The following is a 20,097-nucleotide window of genomic DNA, read 5'->3' as shown; positions in this document are numbered from 1 at the left end:
CTTGAGAACATTACGCGATGGCGCTGATGTTCTACTCGTACGGAGTCTCCGCTCGGACTGTCGTGTCGGCCGGCGGCGAAGAGAGAGATGCATATAAAGGTGATAAGCGAGAAGCCAGCTAGTGCTACGTGTGTTCACAGCATATGTATACATACGTAGTAGGGAGAGTAGGTACAAGACGTCACAGCATACCACGACGTCCTTATTTTTTCTTGGGTCGTAGGAGAGTGGGGTTGGATGTAGGTTCACTGGAATATCGACTCCAGCAAACATCGACAGCTGCGTTCTGCTGAAACGGTTCGATTGCCGCTGGATCATCAGATTGACGTCCGATCTTGCTGGTTCACTCCGAACTGACCAGTCATCCTGGGATCATGCACACGCACATCTCGTATCAGTACCTTGAAGCGTCACGAATGCCCCTAGCTCTAATTGTTGGATACCCGGTTCAACGCAGGGTAGCTGATTGACAGCAGCCCGCAGTTTCAAATGCTGTAGAACGACCAACTCCTTGATCCCCTCTAATCTCACATGGTATTAGGCCCGCTCTGGATTGGTATGGACTTATGAAGCCCACCAGTATCATACTTGCTGATGCGAGTCCCAACACGCCGCACTGAACACCGTACCCAATTTAGGTGTGATGACAGTCGTGTTGTAAAGACTTTCCGTATCTCCATGAGCTGATCAGTCGATGTTGACCTTATCGATTCAACATCACTGCGCCGGCGGCCCACTGAAACCGAGGTGACAGGCTCGAGCGGGATGATAGGATGGTAGATCACAGATCGACAGCCCCAATTTTTGGGCGGCCCGTGTCGAGTGAGGCTGTGTCCTTCCAGCCTGGAATATGGTAAGCTGTCTGTGGAGGGTCGCCTTCGGAAAACAACGTCTGTCTGTTTTTATGGAAGCAGCCTGATCGACATCGTTGAAAACACACATGTTCGATCTTCCGCGCTGGGGGGCCGGGGGGCCTGACTTGTGAGAAAGACGTAGGTAGCGAGTAGACCTCTTCGTGTCAACGTCTGTTGGATGAGTACATGCAACGACCCATAGGATAGTACAATGGCACGTTCTTATAGATGCACCAGATCACGATTGATCTTGATACGCCTGATCGATACGCCTGATCGATGCTTCCTGGGAGGTTGATCATCCGTGCCACAACTCAATGGGTCGAACGTGTGTGACAGTAGAGTCCTTTGAATAGACATCTACGCTTTGTTCGCCCCATCCCCTGTCTCCCATGCAGACGGTACTTCTCGCAGTACATATAAGGCTGTCTACCGTTGCACTCCCACTATCTATCTCTTTGGATGCATACCCTTGTCTATATATACAGACCCGTACGGTGTAAGCGGGATTAATCGGCAATTCCGTTTTGACGTCTACAGTGGCCCTTGTCTTCTTTCCCCCGCATTATTTTCCTCCCCCCCGGACCAGTTGGTCCGAGTCCGTTCAGAGTGTATTTCTCAGAATTTTGATGCCACCGTAGAGTGAGAGGTGAGTGTCATTCATTACACTTGGACAAGCTCTAATTTGCAGCTAGTATAGATACCGTAACTTACAATCTATAACCCATTTCCACCGTTCTGCACACGACATAGTTATCCCGTCCATTGCATATCATACCCAGCCTCGAGGCTCACTACTCAGCGCCGACTGCAACTGCGACACTGTAGCGTGCGAGCTATGATATAGGCCCCCATCTACACGACTACGATATCATCCAACAATCAGCGCGCTATCAGTACCAATCTCACTCGCTCAATATAAAAAGCACGACATAGCAAGGTAGTCGTTTTACCACCTCAGAGCCAAACCGTGTAATCACGCAGAAACCCCTTCCTATACATCCCAACATTTCTTCCCAACCACCTTTTAACCGCGTCCCTCGTTCGGGCTCGAGACATACGATGGCGTCCGCTGCGTATTCTACAATCAAGCTATTTTCGGGTGAGTCGTGGCTTTTGGTCGTAAAAGTGTAATGGTTTTGCTAAATTCGAGCGTATTGGGTGTGGATGTTGTAGGATCAAGTCATCCCGAATTGGCTGCGCTTATCGCCAAGCGGTAAGTGAACCTCTTCTCCTCATAGCATAGCTGCTCTTTCAGCAATATGAAAGAAACGTCACATCTGGTACAACTCGCAAGTACAACGCTGATATCCCCCCTACCTGCCACAGCCTGAGAATACCCCTCGCTCGAGCCAACATCCACCAACCGCCATCTGGTGAGACAAAAGTGACCATCGTCGAGAGTGTGAGAGATTATGACGTCTATATCCTCAACACGGTGAGTTGACTTCTTGCGAACAAAAGCTTGGGATTGCCAAGCCATAAAAAGAGTGAAGAGTGCTGAAGTGGGATTTCGGTCGTAGGGCGCTGGTTCGGTCAACACCCATTTGATGGAATTGTGTATCATGATTCATGCTTGTAAAGTGAGTGAACTGACCCCTCCCCTCCTTATCACAGAGCATAGCTACCATTGTCTGGGTTGTCTCCGGTCGTTGTTGGTGATTACTGACCACGCTCGCTCCCTTTGCTCAGATCGCATCCGCCAAGCGAATTACGGCCATCATTCCTCACTTCCCCTATGCGCGTCAAGACAAAAAGGACAAATCGAGAGCGCCTATCACGGCAAAGTTGGTTGCGAACATGTTGAGAGAAGCGGGATGCGATCATGTCATTGTGAGTGGTTCTGTGACGGAAGGGCAGATATTCGCGACAAGGGTGTCAAGTAGTTTGTCTGGACCATAGACAAGAGGAAGGGCATATCGAGGTTGGAAAAGGAGAGAATGGGCTGTGCTCGAGAATGAGCGGGGGAACGCGCTTTACCCTTGACCAAATAGCGAATCCATGTTGCTTCATACATGCTGACACCTCAACCTCAATTGCAGACCATGGACCTGCACGCCTCGCAAATCCAGGGTTTCTTTGATGTCCCCGTCGACAAGTGAGTAGACCTTAGGAGAGAAAGAAAGGAAGCCGTTCTGACCAAGTGCCTCGCTTCTTCAATTTGCGCCTTGTTCTATACTTAGCGTACGTGTTATCCGGTTTTCTGCTTTTGCCAGCCCGTCGAGGCGCGAGCAATTCGCTGACCTCGTTTTGTCACTTTCAGCTATACGCCGAACCGTCCATGATCCAATACATGAGAGATCACATTGATGTCAAGAACTGTGTGATTGTCTCGCCTGATGCTGGTGGTGCCAAGCGGTGAGTGCCTTGTCTAGTCCTTGCATGCTTTGACCCCGTACTGATCTGTTTTTCGGTTTTACTTATGCAGTGCCACATCCATTGCCGATCGACTCAATGTTGATTTCGCTCTTTTCCACAAAGAACGAAAGAAGGCCAACGAAGTATCACGTATGGTTCTCGTCGGTACTGTGACTGGCAAGATCGCCGTTCTCGTCGACGACATGGCCGATACATGCGGTACATTGGGATTAGCCGCTCGAAACCTCATCGAAGCAGGAGCTACGAAAGTCTATGCTTTCGCAACACATGGTATTCTCTCTGGACCAGCTTTGAAGGTCATCAGTGAGAGCGGGATGGAAAAGTTGGTGATCACCAATACGATCCCCCAGACGGAGAATAGTGAGAAATGCGAGAAGATCGAGGTCATCGACGTTAGTCATGTACTTGCCGAAGTTATTAGGAGAAGTCATTTCGGAGAGTCCGTGGTAAGTACAATCACTGTCGTCCATCACCACAACAAACGCTGATAAAGGTGTGTTATACCCTTCCAGTCATATCTCTTCCACGAGGTTCCATACTCGAACGGAATTGCATGAACGTGAACGTGAACGTGCAAGGCGAATATAGAAGGGGTACGGCCGTGTGGAGAGACTAGGCTTGTGATTTTATAGAATAACGAAACGAAAAAGACAAAAAACATGTACCAACAACACAACTATTCACTATCCACTATCCACTATCCCATCAAAACATATCAAATACACAACGACGAAAAAGGTAGCCAGAGAGTCTTTCTTCCTTGATACTCGTTCATTTCTATCTTGACCATTTTGTTAGTCATACGTTTAGTCGTAGTCGTCGTCAAAGAATGAACAAACTAGCCATCTACTCGTATGCAGGAATGATATTACGCCGTTACGATACACTGTCTACGACGAACAATTACGATATTCTTTGCCTAGGTTGGTTATTGCTGTTAGAGTCAAGCTTGGCGTGATGCGCAAAAGCTTTGGATGAGCAATGAACTGGAGCACAGTATAGGCGTGATTGTTTATCGTCAAGGACGTTCGTATGACAATGACCAGTTTGCATCTCTTTATTATTCGTATATAGAGTCATACATTTCATTCTGTCTCCAACAAGTTCCAACAAGTCCAAGATACGTTCTGACCTAATATCTTGATCTCACACTTTATCAGACATCTTTTCTCGTTCTTTCATCATTCATCCTTCGTCCAGCAAATACAGCACTAGTACAGATACACCTCGATCCGAATCATGATTTCATAAGAAACTGTTCTTCCTCCTCTCCACTACCTCGCGTGGCCCGCTGCTCATCTGAATCTTGACGGAATAGACGGTACAGGCGGTACACCCACCATCCCCATTCCCGGTCCCATCCCCATTCCCATCCCCATTCCCATACCCATATTATATTGTCCAGGCAACGGTGGAGGTCCCATTGGCATCATGGGTTGTGGCGATTGCATTTGCATTTGCATCTGCATCTGCAATTGTGCTTGTTGAGCTTGAGCTTGAGCTTGAGCCTGCGGCGAAAGAACCTGGTGGATCCCTCCAGAAGTAGGGGTTGGGGTGGGTGATTGACTAGGTGTTTGATTCTGAACAGTTCGATTTGCAGAGAGACGCTACAACAATGCCAGAAGAAGTCAGCTTTGAAAATTCTCATAAGAGAGCATATGACAGCTTATTCCGATGATAGAGGGAAAACGGGCAAGTGAACTGTTGAACCCACCTCGTAGTACGCAAAATCCTGCAATAAGCTAGTCTTTGATTTAGTTTGATGGTCCAAGAAGATTTGCAGCACTTCGCAACCCGCTTCGTATGGCAGCTCTTGGGTATCACGCGAGTTGGTGATCGGTTTTCGTTCAGGCGTATTGGTCAATCGAATGTGACGAAGAGCTCTGATAAATGAGACAGGGGGTCAGCAAATCATCTGCTTCATCTGCCACTGCACGTTCTGCACTCACTGCGAAGGCACATCTCGCACAAAGATCCACTTGACTTTGAAGATCCCTTTCCACTTGTCTTGAGCCCAGACCTTGGACGTAGTGTTCTCGTCAACACTGCGTGTACACGGTAGAGGTCAGTATCCTGCCTAGTCCAGCCCCCATGTCACTTGAGCAAAGAAAACGATCACTTACGGAGTAAGCATCTGCGCTACACCACAGAAGTGTCGAGATCCGTTTACCGAGAAGAACAGATAGATCGGACACTGTTCAGCCGATTCGCGGAACGCTGCGTCCAATCGTTTGTTTCCAAGAACGGTAGATGACCAAATCTCATGCTTGAGCGATTTCTGCACGTCCTCTTCCTACACACGACAACGCAGAAGAAGAGTGTCAGTCAAGCACTTGTGCACAGTTTCTAGTCTGGATGTTACTCACGGTATACGATTTGATGACGAAGAACCGAGCAGCAGCGGGTCGACAATCGTAAGTTGCAGGGTTGAGACCCTTACTTCGCGCTAGCTCAATCACGTCGCGATCTTGATTCTGCACCGATGCAGTATTTGGTGGTGTAGGGTAAGTCCCTACACCACCACCAAACGGAGTTCCGAGGAAGTTTGGCTGCATGTGCGGCTGGAATCCTTGTGGAACGTTTCCGGCTTTCATCTGGTTGAAAGCACCAGCAGCGAGCAATTGCTGTTGTTGGAGGAACGATAACGGTTGACCCTGGGAGAACTGACCTCCCTGTTCCGGCCATCGCTGCTGCTGCTGGTGTTGCTGCTGCAAGTGTTGTTGGGCGAAAGCTTGTTGCTGCTGGTGTTGCTGATATTGACGCAGGGCACTATCCCTATCTTGCCAATTGCCTGTACCTGTCCCAGCAGATCGAGCCGTCTTTTGAGGTGTGTGATCTCCACCGACTAGACTCGCTACCCAGCTGGGTTCTTCGCCGGAATGGCCTAGCACGGGTACCGAGGCAGATGCGGAAGCAGGTTGAGGGTGTTTCATGACGTTCGTTTCGAGTGTGAGACCACCAGCACCCGCCGCAGCACTTCCATTCTCATCACCCATCATCTTCCTTCCAAGGTTCATGGCATCAAAGGCATCCTGCAATTGCTGAGAAGCAGAACGACTCCAACCGTCGTCTGGTCGAATAGAGTTCGACCACAGACTAGGACCAATCGGACTGGTAGGGGGTTCCTCTTCGTTCGGTGGACTACGCACATCCATCCTTCTTCGGACTTCTTCCCTTTGTTCCATGCTAAGGACAGCGGGACTTCGCTCCAACCGGTCTCGAACTCTGTTTGAGGTACCATAACCTTGCGTGAGAGATTGATGTCTCTTCAGGTCCGCACCGACATCGTTCAGTACCAGATGAGCATCGGGGAGAGGCAATTGGAACGGCGGGAAGGCAGCTGTGGATGAGACAGGCGGGGGAGTTGGAGGAGTGAAAGGATTACGAGGTGTGGTAGATTGACTTGGCGGTGACAGCGCTTGGACAGGGCGGTAATGCTACGATTATTACGTGTCAGCGCGTGCCCGCTACCTCAGGGTGACTGATTGCTCACCTCGCCGGAAGCCTTCAAACTGGTACTTCTCCCGAGACCACCTGAATCGGCATTTTTGGCCTGGGCTCGAAGACTCTGCGTGCGAGAGACATTTGCGCCAACATAAAGCTGTTCATCCGTCTCGGGTGCATAAGGTGCAGGACGGGTAAACATGGCCAACGAAGATAGAGAGTGCGAGACCGAGTGTGCTGGAGGAGGAGACTGTGTGGGTGGTCGACCAGTGGTGTTCTCCTGAGAGACCGCGGAGATCCTTCTGGGTGGTCGAGGCGGGGGTGCCATGCTTCCTGAAGAGGACGACGTGATACCAGCAGGTATCTTGGGCACTTCGGGTTGCATAGCTGTGACCGGGTTGATGACTATACCAACAATCATATCAGCTTCTCATTCGCACCCAGTAGTCTTGCAATGAGAAGTCACACACCTCTTCTCGAAGGTAGAGAGCTTTGTCTAGCCAGCCCTTTACCCCAATTGCCAGTCTCCATAGCGATCTCCTCTATCTCCCCGCCCTCCGGCACAGCCTGTTCCGGTCTCACGGCTTCTCTACCACTTCCTCTTCTGACCAGCCCACTGTCGACCGGACCAGAAGAGGATGACAAACTCCCACTTCTGAATCTGCTAACACCCACAGCACCCCCTCCTGACCCTGATCCAGAACCTGTAGCACTCCCTCCAGATCTCAATCTCGCAGAAGCGGAGCCATGGAACGCAGACGAGGCAGCTGGGTTCGCCGATACCGAAGCAGAAGGTTGATGTCGTGTCGTCGAGACGGTATTGTGTCTACGTAATGTTGATTCGGTATCAGGTGCAGGAGGTCCAGTCGAAGTTGTTCCGTTCGTCGGTGCTCCAAACGAGTTGGACGAAGTAGGTCCTCGGGGTTGTCGTATTGGTGCTACAGGTGCTGAAGACATTGTGAGAATGGAGAAGGTTTACAGGAGACTACGTCGAGATGGAAATGCAATGGGGGTCGAGATGGTGATGCCAAATGGGCTGTGAATGCAATAGTGTGATGTGACTAGGGGACGTATGCGAACTGGTGGTCAGTGCGGAAGAACGTAGCGTGCGTAGCGTGGGAGCTTTTTTTTTGAGTTGTCGTACAGTCGTAAAAGCCGTATCTCAGACACAAATGACAATAACCGCAAACAGATGACAGGCAGACAGGAATTGGAAGGCCGAGATTGAGGAAGGAGAAGATTGATGTGGGTAACGCAGTGATGCAGAAGGCGAGAGTAGAATAATGACGAGAGGTCGAGGACTGAACGAGAAGTGATCGACGCGACGTCAGGAAAAATCAAGTGTGGCGAGGCAATGCACCTAACACTGCCAGTGCGGTGCAACCGAGGGCGACTGGACTCCCTTTCATCGCCATCACTTTGGGTTTCAGCACTGTTCCATGCACAGCTTCATGCGGACAAAGCTCGACAAAGCTCGTGCAGGTAAGCGAACATGACAATACACACCGGTATCACCCACCACTCAATGACGCTGCCAGCAATTGTTAGTTGATAGTGGTAGCCCACCTGCTCCTACACCCATGCAACCGTAATTCTCATCGAGCTCATCAATCACATTGCAGGGAACCGACGTGGAAAGGGCGTAAGGCTGAAAATATGTAACGAAGAGAGAGTGTGGGAGAGAGAGAAAAGCAGTAAGGTAAAAAGGTATAGTCGGCGAAACCACTAGACGTTTGAAACGCCCATAACAAGATAAAGTACAACTTAATTCTAAAACTAGAGCACGACGCAACCCTTGCCCTTGCCGCTCTTGGGACCCTTGCCCTTCTTGCTCTATAAGAGATGAAAGAACGATCAGTGATCGTTACACACCGCCCACAGGACAGAGGTCTGTGCCGCTTTTCCCTTCGCACTCACCAGCAAAGCAAACTTGGTAGCAGTCTCAAATACCAGCCTGACTCCCTCGCCGGTCTTAGCACTGCACTCGACGTATGCTTGCGCGTTGATCTTCCGGGCAACATCCTGACCTTCTCCAGTCTGAACGGGCCTTTGGTTCATTCGTTGAAGATCGTTGATGGTCTTTGGGTCCTGTCGAAGATCCTTCTTGCACGCGACAAGGATGACGGGGAGGTTCTGACAGAAGTGGTGGACTTCTGAGATCCACTGCGGGATGGAAGAAGCAGATGAAGCACAAGTTAGCCCAAGGTTAGGTGCAACGGTGCAATGAGAGACGAACCTTTTCTTGAACGTTATCGAGAGAGTCCGGAGAGTCGATGGCGAAACAGATGAGGATCACATGAGAGTCGGGGTAAGACAAAGGTCGAAGACGGCTAAAGGAGATGTCAGATGCATGTCGGTATAGTGCCGGATACCATTGTAGCTTACTCGTAGTCTTCCTGTGAGACAGACGAATAGATGGTCAGTGCGTCATACTTTGCTGTAACAAATTGCCACTCGATGTCGGCATTGTTCCCGAAGACTCACCTGACCAGCAGTATCCCAAAGAGCCAACTCGACCTTCTTTCCCTCAACCTCGACATCGGCAACATAGTTCTCGAAGACGGTAGGGACGTAGACCTATTGCGGATAAAAAGGAGGAAAGAGGTTAGTTGGATGGTAAGGGGACGGTCAGGAGGAGTAGGAGCGCGAACGGACCTCTGGGAACATGCCCTTGCTGAAGACGATGAGACTGCATGATAGTGGGTCAGCGGCCGTGTTCTCATCAGACTATAGGTATCGCACTTACAGACATGTTTTACCGCATGCACCATCACCTATCATACGATTGGAGGGAAGGTTAGTACGTTATATCCGGGTATTGATATCGGAACAAGGGAGTATGTTAAGAAAAGTGGTCTGATCGTTTTGTTCTGCATCCATCAACACTCACCTACGATGACCAACTTCCGCCTGATTTCTCCTGACATGTTGAGTTGAGATGAGTATGTATGAGAAGGAGGCTGCTACGAGAGTGAAAGGGTTGGTAACGAGGTGAGGTTAAGTTGAATTTGTGTAATGGGTTGTGAATGGTAGCAAAGAGCTGTTGCACTGTTGAATGTGAACGAAACGCGCGACCAGCCTCACTGACACCTCTTTAACAGTCACACTCCTGCGCTACATACACAGACACACACACACAGTCACAGTGATGACCCAGTTGCCAGGCAGAACACAGCGACGCACCCAGCTCGGGGATTGTAATATGTTAACCGGCGTTTTCTTAAAGTGGCAATTGTTAATGCTGTTGGATTTCACACGTGGAAAGTAACACGCCTTACAACTCACGGGCCTGTCTTTGCCGGGTCGTCCACTTTACTTGGTCTGCTTCAACCTCCTTTCTGTTCTCCTCGACGTGACTGCTCATTGCACGATATCACACATAGATCTGCATTTACCAATCAAGTCAATTCATCAAAATGTCCCACCCTCAAGAGGTGAGTGGCTGGTCAGCGCCTAGCAGGGAGATCGCTACAGGTCCACATGCTGACCACCCACCGCGCACAGACCACCGAAGATGACCTCGCTCCCACCCAGACCGAGGGCTACAAGGTGAGCTCGTCGGACTTCGGTTTCCATGACGAGACCTGTAATAGCTGACAATATGGACAGGTCGGCCAAAGCAAAACTGTGGCTGAGCTCGCCGCTCTTGACCAGGTACTTCGCAATCCGCGCATCTCTTCAGGCAGCGCTAACGTGTCATGAGTTTAGGAGGACGAATCACTTCAACGATGGAAGCAGTCTCTCGGTCTTGCGACAACTGCAAACTCTGGTGCTCCCAAAAAGGTAACACTGACCTCGTGTGGTAGCTATACTGCGCTGACCTCGTTCTCTAGGTCATTCTCAAGACCCTCTTCTTGAGCTCGGATACCCTGTCAAAGGAGATTTCGATCGATCTCACCCAGTCTCCTGAAGCGCTTGCGAAACTCAAGAAGGAGCCCAGTAAGCTGCTGAGTTCATCCACCCACGAAGCCCAGTCAGCTTACTTTTGATATTAGTCACGATCAAGGAAGGCGTCGAGTATTCCGTTGGAATTACCTTTGTGTGAGTGCTCTTACTCCGCTTTCACGTGTGTGATCCGCATTGTTAAGCTGATGACTTTCCTCATACAGTGTTGAGAATGAGATCGTATCTGGGTTGAAGTATCTTCAAGTAGTCAAGCGATCCGGCATGAAAGGTGAGATTATCTATCACCGCTTAACCATTTTGGCGCTAGCGTCGTAACTAACGATAGATACAGTTGACAAGACCGAAGCAATGCTTGGTTCCTATGGTCCTCAGGAGAAGCCATACACGAAGATTGTACGTTCTCCTCTTCGTATATTCTATTCCTTTCCACCTGTACACAGCCAAGTGTGTCAAGCCGTTGCAGCCTCAGCTAACGTCTCATTCCAGTTCGCATCCGAAGAATCTCCCTCGGGGATGTTGGCCCGATCAGGCTCTTACGTTGCCCGATCTCGTATTATTGACGATGATCAACATATCTGGCTCGACTTTGAGTGGGGTGAGTGTTCTTTATCGCAAAGAAGTATACAGCAAAAAGCTGACAAAAGGCTTCGTGAGCAGGCTTCAAGCTCGCCAAGGAGTGGTAGATGTGGCGATTGTTTTGCATGGCTCGCATTTGTTTATGATTATGTCTTTTTTGTATACCATGCAATTCTATCTCTTTGCATTACCATGCGCATCCTGTCCCATGGTGTATGCTTGGACTACAGCTTAGATTCTTTGGTGTGAACCACATCACGATGACATCTACACAGCGGATTGAGTTGAGAGGTCTTCGTTAGTTGAGGGGTCTAATTAAGTTTCACTCTCCCACTCGCTCGTGTCGTGACGTTGAACCAGGTTGATACGAGCTATATCAACGAGAGAGACCTTGAAAGCAACAAATCAACGCGATATACCCATTCATAGCACGCTCTCACGACCCATCTTGACGTATATACCACGCTTGATACGACTGGACCGCGTAAAACCTGAGAACGAGTGTAGAATAGCATAATGGCGAGCCTGGGTATGTATCTCCACTCTCACCACTTGAGTTGTCCGGCGTTGCTAATGTGTACAATTACAATACAGTCGCGATTCTCGACGTGAAGGGAAAGGTTAGTACACTGTATAATCGTATACTGGGGGTGTGAATGATGTTGACGAGCTGTGTACAGTCCCTGATCCAACGATCATATCGCGACGATGTCCCACCTTCATATATCGAGCGATTCTTACCTTTGGTCTTGGACATGGAAGAGGAGAACGTCCAAGTGACACCTTGTTTCTCAGATGAGGGTATCAACTATATGCATATCAGGCATAACAACTTGTATTGTGAGTTGCTCAATCGTCCCCTTGTCTCATAGCTAGCTAGCGGGACTGAGCAGAATTTGAGCTAATGCGAGATTGTGAACAGTGTTGGCGTTGTCTAAACGTAATTCAAATGCAGCAGAGGTCATCTTCTTCCTTCACAGATTATGTTCCGTATGTCGCTCTTCCCTTCCACAGACTCAGCTCCAGCGCAATTCAAAACTGATGCACGTCTCGCCTACAGGTCCTCACGGAATATTTCAAAGAGCTCGAGGAGGAATCTATTCGAGATAACTTTGTGATCATCTACGAATTGTTGGACGAGATGATGGATTTCGGTTATCCCCAAACGACAGAGAGCAAGATCTTACAAGAGTGAGCCTCCCTTCTCTCTCCCAGTTGACCAATACTACCGTAGTCACGAAAGTGGGGGACTGATGTTGATGCTCTTCGCTTGGTTTAGATACATTACGCAAGAATCTCACAAGCTGGAAGTTCAAGTTAGACCGCCTATGGCAGTTACGAATGCGGTGTCGTGGCGATCTGAGGGTATAAGATATAGGAAGAACGAGGTGTTTTTAGATGTGGTGGAGAGCGTCAACCTCTTGGTGAGTCGCGAAGCAAAACAGATCTGGCGGAGTCGGTGCTGATCGTCCGGCTTGACGAGTGCAGGTCAACGCGTCGGGTAATGTGATCAGATCAGAGATCCTGGGAGCGGTGAAGATGAAGTGTTACTTGTCTGGAATGCCAGAGCTGAGACTGGGTTTGAATGACAAGGTCATGTTTGAGAGTACGGGCAGGGGTGAGTGGGACTACCTTTTTGAACTAGCAGCGCTCAACTTACTGACGTCGTGACTTGTACACTCTTTCTCTTCCTCCCTATTCTACGCGATACCACTATCTCACCCTGTGTTTCCTTGCCACCATCTCATACATCCCCGTATTTCAATTGCCGCGCGCAGCCGCACGAGGCAAATCCATCGAGATGGAAGATGTCAAATTCCACCAATGTGTCCGACTATCTCGATTCGAAAACGATCGAACAATCTCCTTCATTCCCCCGGATGGAGAGTTCGAGCTCATGTCCTATCGACTCTCGACGCCGGTCAAACCGCTCGTATTTGTCGAAGCGAGCGTGGAGAGTCATAGAGGGTCAAGGGTGGAATATATGGTCAAAGTCAGAGGACAGTTCAAGAGGAGAAGTACGGCGAATAACGTTGAGATTTACGTGCCTGTGCCGGATGATGCGGATAGTCCAAAGTTCAGAGTGAGTCCAGAGACTGCTGAATGACCAATGGCCACGATATGCTATGTGCTATGTGCTGAATCCAAGATTGACTGGTAGGCATCGGTCGGATCAGTGGTTTATGCGCCGGAGAAGTCGGCGTTCGTTTGGAAGATCAAGCAGCTTGGAGGTGGAAGAGATTACTTGATGAGAGCGCACTTTGGTCTTCCCAGTGTCAGAAATGGTGAGTGTGGCACACCTTCCTGTAAAGGGACTCTCATCACATCATACATCCCCTCTCCTGTCGCGTTCTCGGCAAGTGGTGGCATCCCACCTCTGTCCCCGTGAGGACACAGACCGGTCGCAATGCACAGGAACGTGGCTAATTAGTGATTGCGACTATCGCAGAGGAACTCGACAAACGAGCGCCAATATCTGTCAAATTTGAGATTCCCTACTTTACTGTGTCCGGTATCCAAGTGCGATATCTCAAAGTTGTCGAGAAATCAGGGTATGCAGCTCTCCCCTGGGTACGATATATCACACAGGTGCGTCTATCCCACTCCCGGAACGTTCAGGAACACATGGAAGCTGACGAGGGACGTATGTTGATTTTAGAATGGAGACGATTATGTCCTTCGAACGATTTCAGACGCCAAATCTTCCTCTACCATCGCTCCGCTCTAGATTCTCAAGCTACTTATGTTCATACTTTCTTTGTTCGCCTCCCCGCGTTCGTGCAGAACTGCAGAAAACCAGATACCATGCTATGTTATATGATTATACAAAGACTTGTGATGGAGGAAGGGAGAAAAGTACTGACAAAGAGAGGTGAAAGGGAACCTGACCCCGTTGTGGCATCCCATACGTAGGGAGAGGGGGATGTACCTGATACAGTTGTCAAGCTTATTTACTCACGGCGATGATGCTAGTGTTTGAGGTGCGTCGGATGAAGTGGGTCCGGAAGGGCGTATCGGAGGAAATGATGCTGTTCGGTGTACCTAACACGTGTAACGAACCACCCAGGAAGTAAACAGAGCGCTTCACTGAAAGTCTCACGGATGCCGGAACAACACTCGATCCCTCGCAAAGTAAAACATGTTGACGTATGATGCATCTCTAATCGTTATGGAACACCCTATTGACTTTTCACCCTTTCTCCCTTCTGACCTTTCCAACTGATATGCTACTCCCCACCCCTAGCCAAAGCCTAAAACTAGAATTCTGATCCTTCGATATTGAAGGTCGCGCCGTACTTCATGTATCCTTGCATGATCTCGAAAATGCCGACCGGTAAGTTCTGTGCTCGTGTCAGCGTTACGACAGAGACAGGGGGATGAAAGCGAGGTGAAAGGGGTGATATAGTGAAGGGCAGGTGATGAGGGAACAGACGGACAGTTTTGAAAGAGGGGGAAGGAGGTGGGGAGCGGGTCGGGGGCGGGGAGAATGGGGAGACAGAGCAACCAAAAGCGGAATGGCGGAACGAGGGCAAGGTATGTGTAGAGAAGGAGACTGGTAAATGAGAGCATCCACTCACCATACTCAATAAAGTGTACTGGATCTTGGCGTGTCCGTGTACTAATCCAAGTTTGTACAGATAATGCGCTATCATCGAAGGATACGCCGCATCCATATACCATCTGCAATTCAACGTAATTGTCAGCCGCCAAATCGAAAACTGCTTTGAGCGGAGAAACGAAGACTCACCGATGATGATACGTTGTCAATCTGATCGCTGCATTTAGTGTTCTTTGCAGATCGCCTTCGTTCGCATACATCTCCAACAACTTGATCAAGGCTTTCGCACTGAACTTGGCATCGAGACATCGCTGGAAAGCATCTTTCGCCTCTTCCTTGTGATGTAGTCGACTAGCCAATTCTCCAAGGATCTCCCACTGTGCCCAGAGCAAGATGTCAGCTCTATTGTATAATCCTGTCGTTCGAATCGGAGCGGAAGGGGAAAGCTCACCTCTGTGCCTGTCTTTCGGTATGACATATGTTGCGTTTTGAAGTGGGATATCTCGGCTCGCCAGATGGTATAGACTCGCAAGTCCTCGTACAGAACCCTGTTACGCAAGGTCAGACACGTCCAGCTCATACCGTTTCTGTTCAGCAGGTGGTTTGCAACTCACAAGAACAAGTTATCTGAGTAGACAATCATCAGCTTGGTCCACGGCAGAAGGAAGTACACTAGATCACTCACCTAACCATCTCTCACATAATCTCTTGTTTGAGAATGCCGACACCGTCTCCCCTTCTTCACCCTTCAGAGCCAGTGGTGAACCTGGCTCTTCGCTCGTTTGCTGTGCCGTCTCTGGCTTCTCCAACACCGGCTCCATTTTCTTCACGTCCTGACTTGGCATCCGTCCGTGTCCATTGACACCCGCCTCTGCACTAGGTTGAGCATTCCTATTCGACTCGGTTGATATTCTGATAGTAGGGATATCGGAGACCGCCGTGTTGGGAACAGAACCACTTCCTCCAGCGTCGGATGTCGAGGATCTGATACCCTGAGTGGAAGAGAAGTCGCCCTCTCCACCGTTCAGATCCACAGAAGCGGTTGTCTTGTGTAATCGGTATTCTTCCTCCATGACGAAGACAACGGATCTCGTCTTGAGCAATTCGTCCCACCCAATCTTGGAGACAAGCAGGGTGAGCAGGGAGTATGCTTTGGCGAATGTACCTCGAAGTCCAGGAGCAGGCAGTCGGAGCAGAGCGACATCAGCCTGTACGATCGTAAAGCGGTCAGCAGGATCCTGTAAAGTTACAATCATGCAGCTTGCTGACTCACCTCGTTGTCCCTCGCAGACTCTTCATCCAGTATATTCGAATCCGCAATGAACTTCTTTACGGGTAAATGCGTCTTCACAGGCGTTGGCATCCTGTGTAGATCTCTCTCGTTGAATGTGAACATAGGACACGAGTTGAGAGTCAACAAGGCCTGATCATATTGCCCCAGTTCGATATATGTTTCAGTGAGTTTCGCCCAAGTGACGAACTCGCTCGGTGCAGAGTTGACTGCTTGTTGAGCGATCTGTTGTGCCCATTCGGGCTTGTTTTTGGATAGAAGGAGGTCGCATTGAGTGTGCAGGACGGGGTAGGATTGCGGGTTGTGTTGCAAAGCGGAGTACATGATTTTCACAGCTTTGATCTCCTCGTCTACGGTCAAAGGCGCATCAGACTGCAACTCGAAGGTAGAGTTGACACTTCAGACACTTACTCATTCCGATATAGCTCCTGGCAAGAAGCGCTGCTACCTCTGGCTCCTTCGCCATCATTCTCTCGAACAGGTTGGCCGCTCGATCGAGTCTGAATGAGTCTGAAAAGTATTTGATGATAGCAGATGTGAGATGGTTGGTGACGATGGTGGCTACTTGGATCTCTGGATCGGAACCTAGCTGCCAACCTATACATTCAATGAATCAACATTAGCAGTCTGCCTTCACACATCGTATCGAGGGTAAGGCATTACGCACCTTTGAAGAAGAGCGCTTCTGCAGCTTTGAGAAACCGCATCTCCGCTTCTGGCGTTGTGATCGGATCTAATTTCCTATATCCTGCCAAACGATAAGATGCGTCGTCGGCATATCGGATTGCACGAAGAAGTGCTGAGAGGTATGTCTCTTGCCACAGCTCAGCTGAAGCTTCGTGTCTGCCGGCCAGTGGTTCAGCTTTAGTGAACGACGCATAAATGTGAGGTACTGACTCACCTGTCTCCTCGTAAGTCCACAACGTAGGCTTCCACGCCTCCTGGAATTTTGACGTCCACTCTCATATCCACTCTCGAGAAAGCGTTGAAGCAGCTACACCTCGTTGGATCAGCACGATCATAACGAAACACCCGATCAGGGCAGATCTCACCAATATGTCCCTTCTCTCACTCTCCATCCGTTACCCTTGCCGAACCAAGCTGGAGATTCTTCGACTGAGAATTGTAACGAGTTCATATACGCTGCGAGGGATGCTGAGGAAGAAGCTTCCACTCCCGAGCTATATCGTTCCTCCATATCAGTCAGGGCACATCGGTATACCAAGCAGAGAAAGCAGAGGATCAAGGCGGTTAGACATACCAATAATGATACGATCCGACCTGTTCGTCGATGGTCAAATTAGCACAGGCCATAACACCCGCTCAAGAACGATCACCACTCACATCTTTTTGAGCGGTTTTGCTTCCTGAAGACTTGATAACATGACACAGATCTGGCGGACCAAGCTCACGGAACGTAGCTATACACACAATATACACATATCAGCTCTTGATCATCTCCTAGCATGAAAGTGGTAACAGCAACTTGACATACCTAATGTTTCGGTTCGAGCAGTCACTGATTCACCAATGTTCGTCTATATCCTTGTCAGCTGGTTCCAGTACGAGCTAGAGCTCACCTCTACGAATTCTGGGATGTCCTTGAATAGCTCCGACATGGCGAGCGATGCAGGGCTTAGTGAACGTGAACTCAATATGGTATGATTGGAGTGAAATATGGTCAATCGGAACACGTCAAAGACTGGAAAGAGTGGTAGCAACACAACGTGACGCGGCAGTCTCCGTATTGTTCCCTACCAATGTGGGGTAAGTCAGTTCACTAGCACTCGCGATTCACCTTGTTGTTTTCTCGATTCAATTCGACTTTACATCACATCTTATGCAATCCCAGAACCACTAGCATGTCGTTAAAAGGTCCCAATGGTCTCGTCGAGGTAAGTCGCTCCTTGCCTTATTCCTTGTTGGTGCCTTTTGAAGCTGATTGTTGAACCACAGGACGTCCCCCTCGAGACACCTGGAGCTGGTCCTTCGAGATTAGGTCCAAGTGATGAGGAAGAGGAACGAGAGAGGGAATTATGTGAGTGTGCTACGCAAACCGTACACTGCTTATATTCAGTTCTGAGAAAACGAAACGAATACATCGAGCTCGAACAGTCTGTTGAGGTGTGTCGTGTCACACGCTGGTCCAAGGACTGTCTTGCTGATATACATCTCTTGCCTATAGTCAAGCAACGAGCTTCTATCATCACTCGCATCCTATCTCTCTACGTTTCAAAACGACCTTTCAGATGTCTCTGGACAAATATCAGAGCTGCAGCAGAAGAGCTCTGATATTGAATCTCAACTGAACGGACGGAAAGTGAGTGCGCAGCTGAAGACGAGGATAGATGATGGTATTTTTGTTTTACTGATTGATCTCCATTGCTTGACCAGACAATTCTTCCTCCCCTCAATGCCCTTTTATCCGATATCACCCTCCCACCCGCACTGGTCCTTACCCTGCGTGATACGCTGCCTGCGCAAAATCCCGATCTGTGGTTATCTGCCATCACGCAGCTCGACGAGAAACTCACCACCATCAAAGCCCGTCATAACAAGGTGAAAGCGGTTCACGAGTTGGAGCCCATCATCGAGGGACTTAAAGTCAGAGCTCTCAATGGCCTACCTCCATTCTTACTCTCCCTCATTCGACCGCTTCGCTCCGCCTCGAAAGGATTATCCACAAACCTGGCCGTATTACAAACTTCGATGTTATTGAAATACCAACCCTTCTACGCTTTCTTACTTCGTCAAAGTCCGAAGATAGCAAAACAAGTAGAGAGAGGATATGTCAATGCGGCTAGATCATATTATGAGACCGGAATGAGGAGATATGCTCGAGCATTGGGACAGATCAAGGCGAGAACAGTGGAAAAGGCGGAATTGATAGGTGTCGTTTCGTCGGATGCCGCTCAGGCTGTACTAAATAAGACACCCTCAAGCATACAAAAGGCTTATGAGCGGTTGAAATATGCGGATCTCGAAGAAGGGTCAGTCGTCTTGGCGTACATGGTGGATGATAAGGAATACGTGAGTGATTACCATCCCAGAATGTTGCTGATCTTGAACGTCAGCGTGCACCCGTGGAAGCGCTTTTTAGATCACTAGGTCTCGTGCTCATCGATAATGCGTCTGCCGAATTTACTTTTATCGTCCGCTTCTTCGCTCGTGCGACCGCATCTGAATCTCAAACCCCTGTACCGCCATTCTCTCCCGAAAGTACACCGCTCGATTCTCCCAACCCATCATACATTGATGTGATGTCAGAAGCTGGACGAAGCCAGACTCCAAAACGACGATTGGGCATGACAGAGATGAACGACGGACTGAAAGATGCCGAGAGGATATGGCACGAAGTATTCGATCCTGCTCTGGAATACTGTACTGCTTTCTTCCAAAGCGTTATCTCACCATCTCCGCCACCTGCTATCCCGCTTTTGACCCTGATCCGACTGAACGACCATCTCCTCGCGACGTGTGATTCGAGAGGGACACTTCCCCTCATATCCTTCTTGACGGGTCAAAAACTCGCCATGTGGCCTGTTTATCGAAAAGAGATGGATCAACATATTGAAAGTTTGAAGAAATTGGCGGATGATGCGGAAGGGAAGGGGCTGGCGGGGTTCGTGGGTAAAGGTGTGAAGGATGGAGCGGTCAGACAGGCTGCCAGTCGGTATGCCGCGTTGTTCACTTGTGTCACCGCTCTCAGCCAAGAAGCAGAAGAGGCGATGATCTTCTCAAGGTACGTACATCATTACTATCTACAGTCGAATCCATGTTTGTCGATACTGACTACTTACATCACACAGCATGACCAGACTTCGATCTGAACTGGTGCGATTGATACAAACGCAATCACTCAAAGTCAAAACGATGCCAGAACGACATTCTTTCCTCTCATCAATCTACGAAATCATCATGCACGAGTTGGTCTCTGGACCAGGTCAAACCACCCACCCTAGATTACAAAGCGAGCTATCTTTTTTCCGAACGAGGGAAGAGGAAGCTAGGAGAAGGATTTCGGTGTGAAGAGTTAGAATACCATATACAATTATGCATTTTACTCTTATTCTTAACGACCGTGAAGG

General features: G+C 49.2%; 7 protein-coding genes across 7 annotated transcripts; 4 read left to right on the top strand and 3 right to left on the bottom strand.

Annotated features, from left to right (window-relative positions):
* Positions 1-1,916: 1,916 nt before the first annotated feature.
* CI109_103607 (uncharacterized protein) lies at positions 1,917-3,790 on the top strand (the record flags this gene model as incomplete). Its single annotated transcript, XM_065967337.1, has 9 exons — positions 1,917-1,956; positions 2,031-2,070; positions 2,184-2,292; positions 2,378-2,437; positions 2,547-2,687; positions 2,897-2,944; positions 3,118-3,212; positions 3,283-3,679; positions 3,746-3,790. 9 exons carry the CDS (start codon positions 1,917-1,919, stop codon positions 3,788-3,790), a joined length of 975 nt encoding a protein of 324 aa, XP_065823409.1.
* A 738-nt stretch (positions 3,791-4,528) lies between these two features.
* On the bottom strand, positions 4,529-7,634 carry CI109_103606 (uncharacterized protein; the record flags this gene model as incomplete). Its single annotated transcript, XM_032001895.1, has 7 exons — positions 4,529-4,840; positions 4,948-5,116; positions 5,183-5,278; positions 5,357-5,526; positions 5,600-6,670; positions 6,727-7,082; positions 7,148-7,634. The coding sequence occupies 7 exons, from the start codon at positions 7,632-7,634 to the stop codon at positions 4,529-4,531; spliced, it is 2,661 nt and encodes an 886-aa protein (XP_031864058.1).
* Positions 7,635-8,453: 819 nt separating this feature from the next.
* CI109_103605 (GTP-binding protein rhoA) lies at positions 8,454-9,604 on the bottom strand (the record flags this gene model as incomplete). Its single annotated transcript, XM_032001896.1, has 8 exons — positions 8,454-8,510; positions 8,595-8,840; positions 8,914-9,007; positions 9,063-9,073; positions 9,162-9,254; positions 9,333-9,366; positions 9,424-9,451; positions 9,568-9,604. The coding sequence occupies 8 exons, from the start codon at positions 9,602-9,604 to the stop codon at positions 8,454-8,456; spliced, it is 600 nt and encodes a 199-aa protein (XP_031864059.1).
* Positions 9,605-10,093: 489 nt separating this feature from the next.
* Positions 10,094-11,266, top strand: CI109_103604 (uncharacterized protein; the record flags this gene model as incomplete). The annotated part of the gene is made up of 10 exons (XM_065967336.1): positions 10,094-10,111; positions 10,182-10,226; positions 10,287-10,331; positions 10,386-10,460; positions 10,511-10,616; positions 10,673-10,718; positions 10,787-10,851; positions 10,909-10,976; positions 11,070-11,178; positions 11,241-11,266. 10 exons carry the CDS (start codon positions 10,094-10,096, stop codon positions 11,264-11,266), a joined length of 603 nt encoding a protein of 200 aa, XP_065823408.1.
* Positions 11,267-11,675: 409 nt separating this feature from the next.
* CI109_103603 (uncharacterized protein) lies at positions 11,676-13,887 on the top strand (the record flags this gene model as incomplete). Its single annotated transcript, XM_032001898.1, has 11 exons — positions 11,676-11,688; positions 11,754-11,779; positions 11,840-11,999; positions 12,082-12,149; positions 12,220-12,350; positions 12,439-12,583; positions 12,648-12,777; positions 12,938-13,242; positions 13,321-13,444; positions 13,609-13,748; positions 13,819-13,887. The coding sequence occupies 11 exons, from the start codon at positions 11,676-11,678 to the stop codon at positions 13,885-13,887; spliced, it is 1,311 nt and encodes a 436-aa protein (XP_031864061.1).
* Positions 13,888-14,416: 529 nt separating this feature from the next.
* CI109_103602 (uncharacterized protein) lies at positions 14,417-17,628 on the bottom strand (the record flags this gene model as incomplete). The annotated part of the gene is made up of 15 exons (XM_032001899.1): positions 14,417-14,500; positions 14,738-14,840; positions 14,908-15,095; positions 15,170-15,266; positions 15,333-15,345; positions 15,404-15,926; positions 15,992-16,359; positions 16,421-16,606; positions 16,677-16,852; positions 16,911-17,003; positions 17,062-17,190; positions 17,271-17,290; positions 17,354-17,430; positions 17,505-17,547; positions 17,590-17,628. 15 exons carry the CDS (start codon positions 17,626-17,628, stop codon positions 14,417-14,419), a joined length of 2,139 nt encoding a protein of 712 aa, XP_031864062.1.
* A 243-nt stretch (positions 17,629-17,871) lies between these two features.
* Positions 17,872-20,038, top strand: CI109_103601 (uncharacterized protein; the record flags this gene model as incomplete). The annotated part of the gene is made up of 6 exons (XM_065967335.1): positions 17,872-17,904; positions 17,966-18,133; positions 18,195-18,329; positions 18,404-19,039; positions 19,084-19,751; positions 19,819-20,038. 6 exons carry the CDS (start codon positions 17,872-17,874, stop codon positions 20,036-20,038), a joined length of 1,860 nt encoding a protein of 619 aa, XP_065823407.1.
* Between the last annotated feature and the right edge of the window lie 59 nt (positions 20,039-20,097).

This window comes from Kwoniella shandongensis, chromosome 6 (genome assembly GCF_008629635.2).
Source record: "Kwoniella shandongensis chromosome 6, complete sequence".
Taxonomy (NCBI): domain Eukaryota; kingdom Fungi; phylum Basidiomycota; class Tremellomycetes; order Tremellales; family Cryptococcaceae; genus Kwoniella; species Kwoniella shandongensis.
This window is presented reverse-complemented; position numbering and strand designations above follow the sequence as displayed.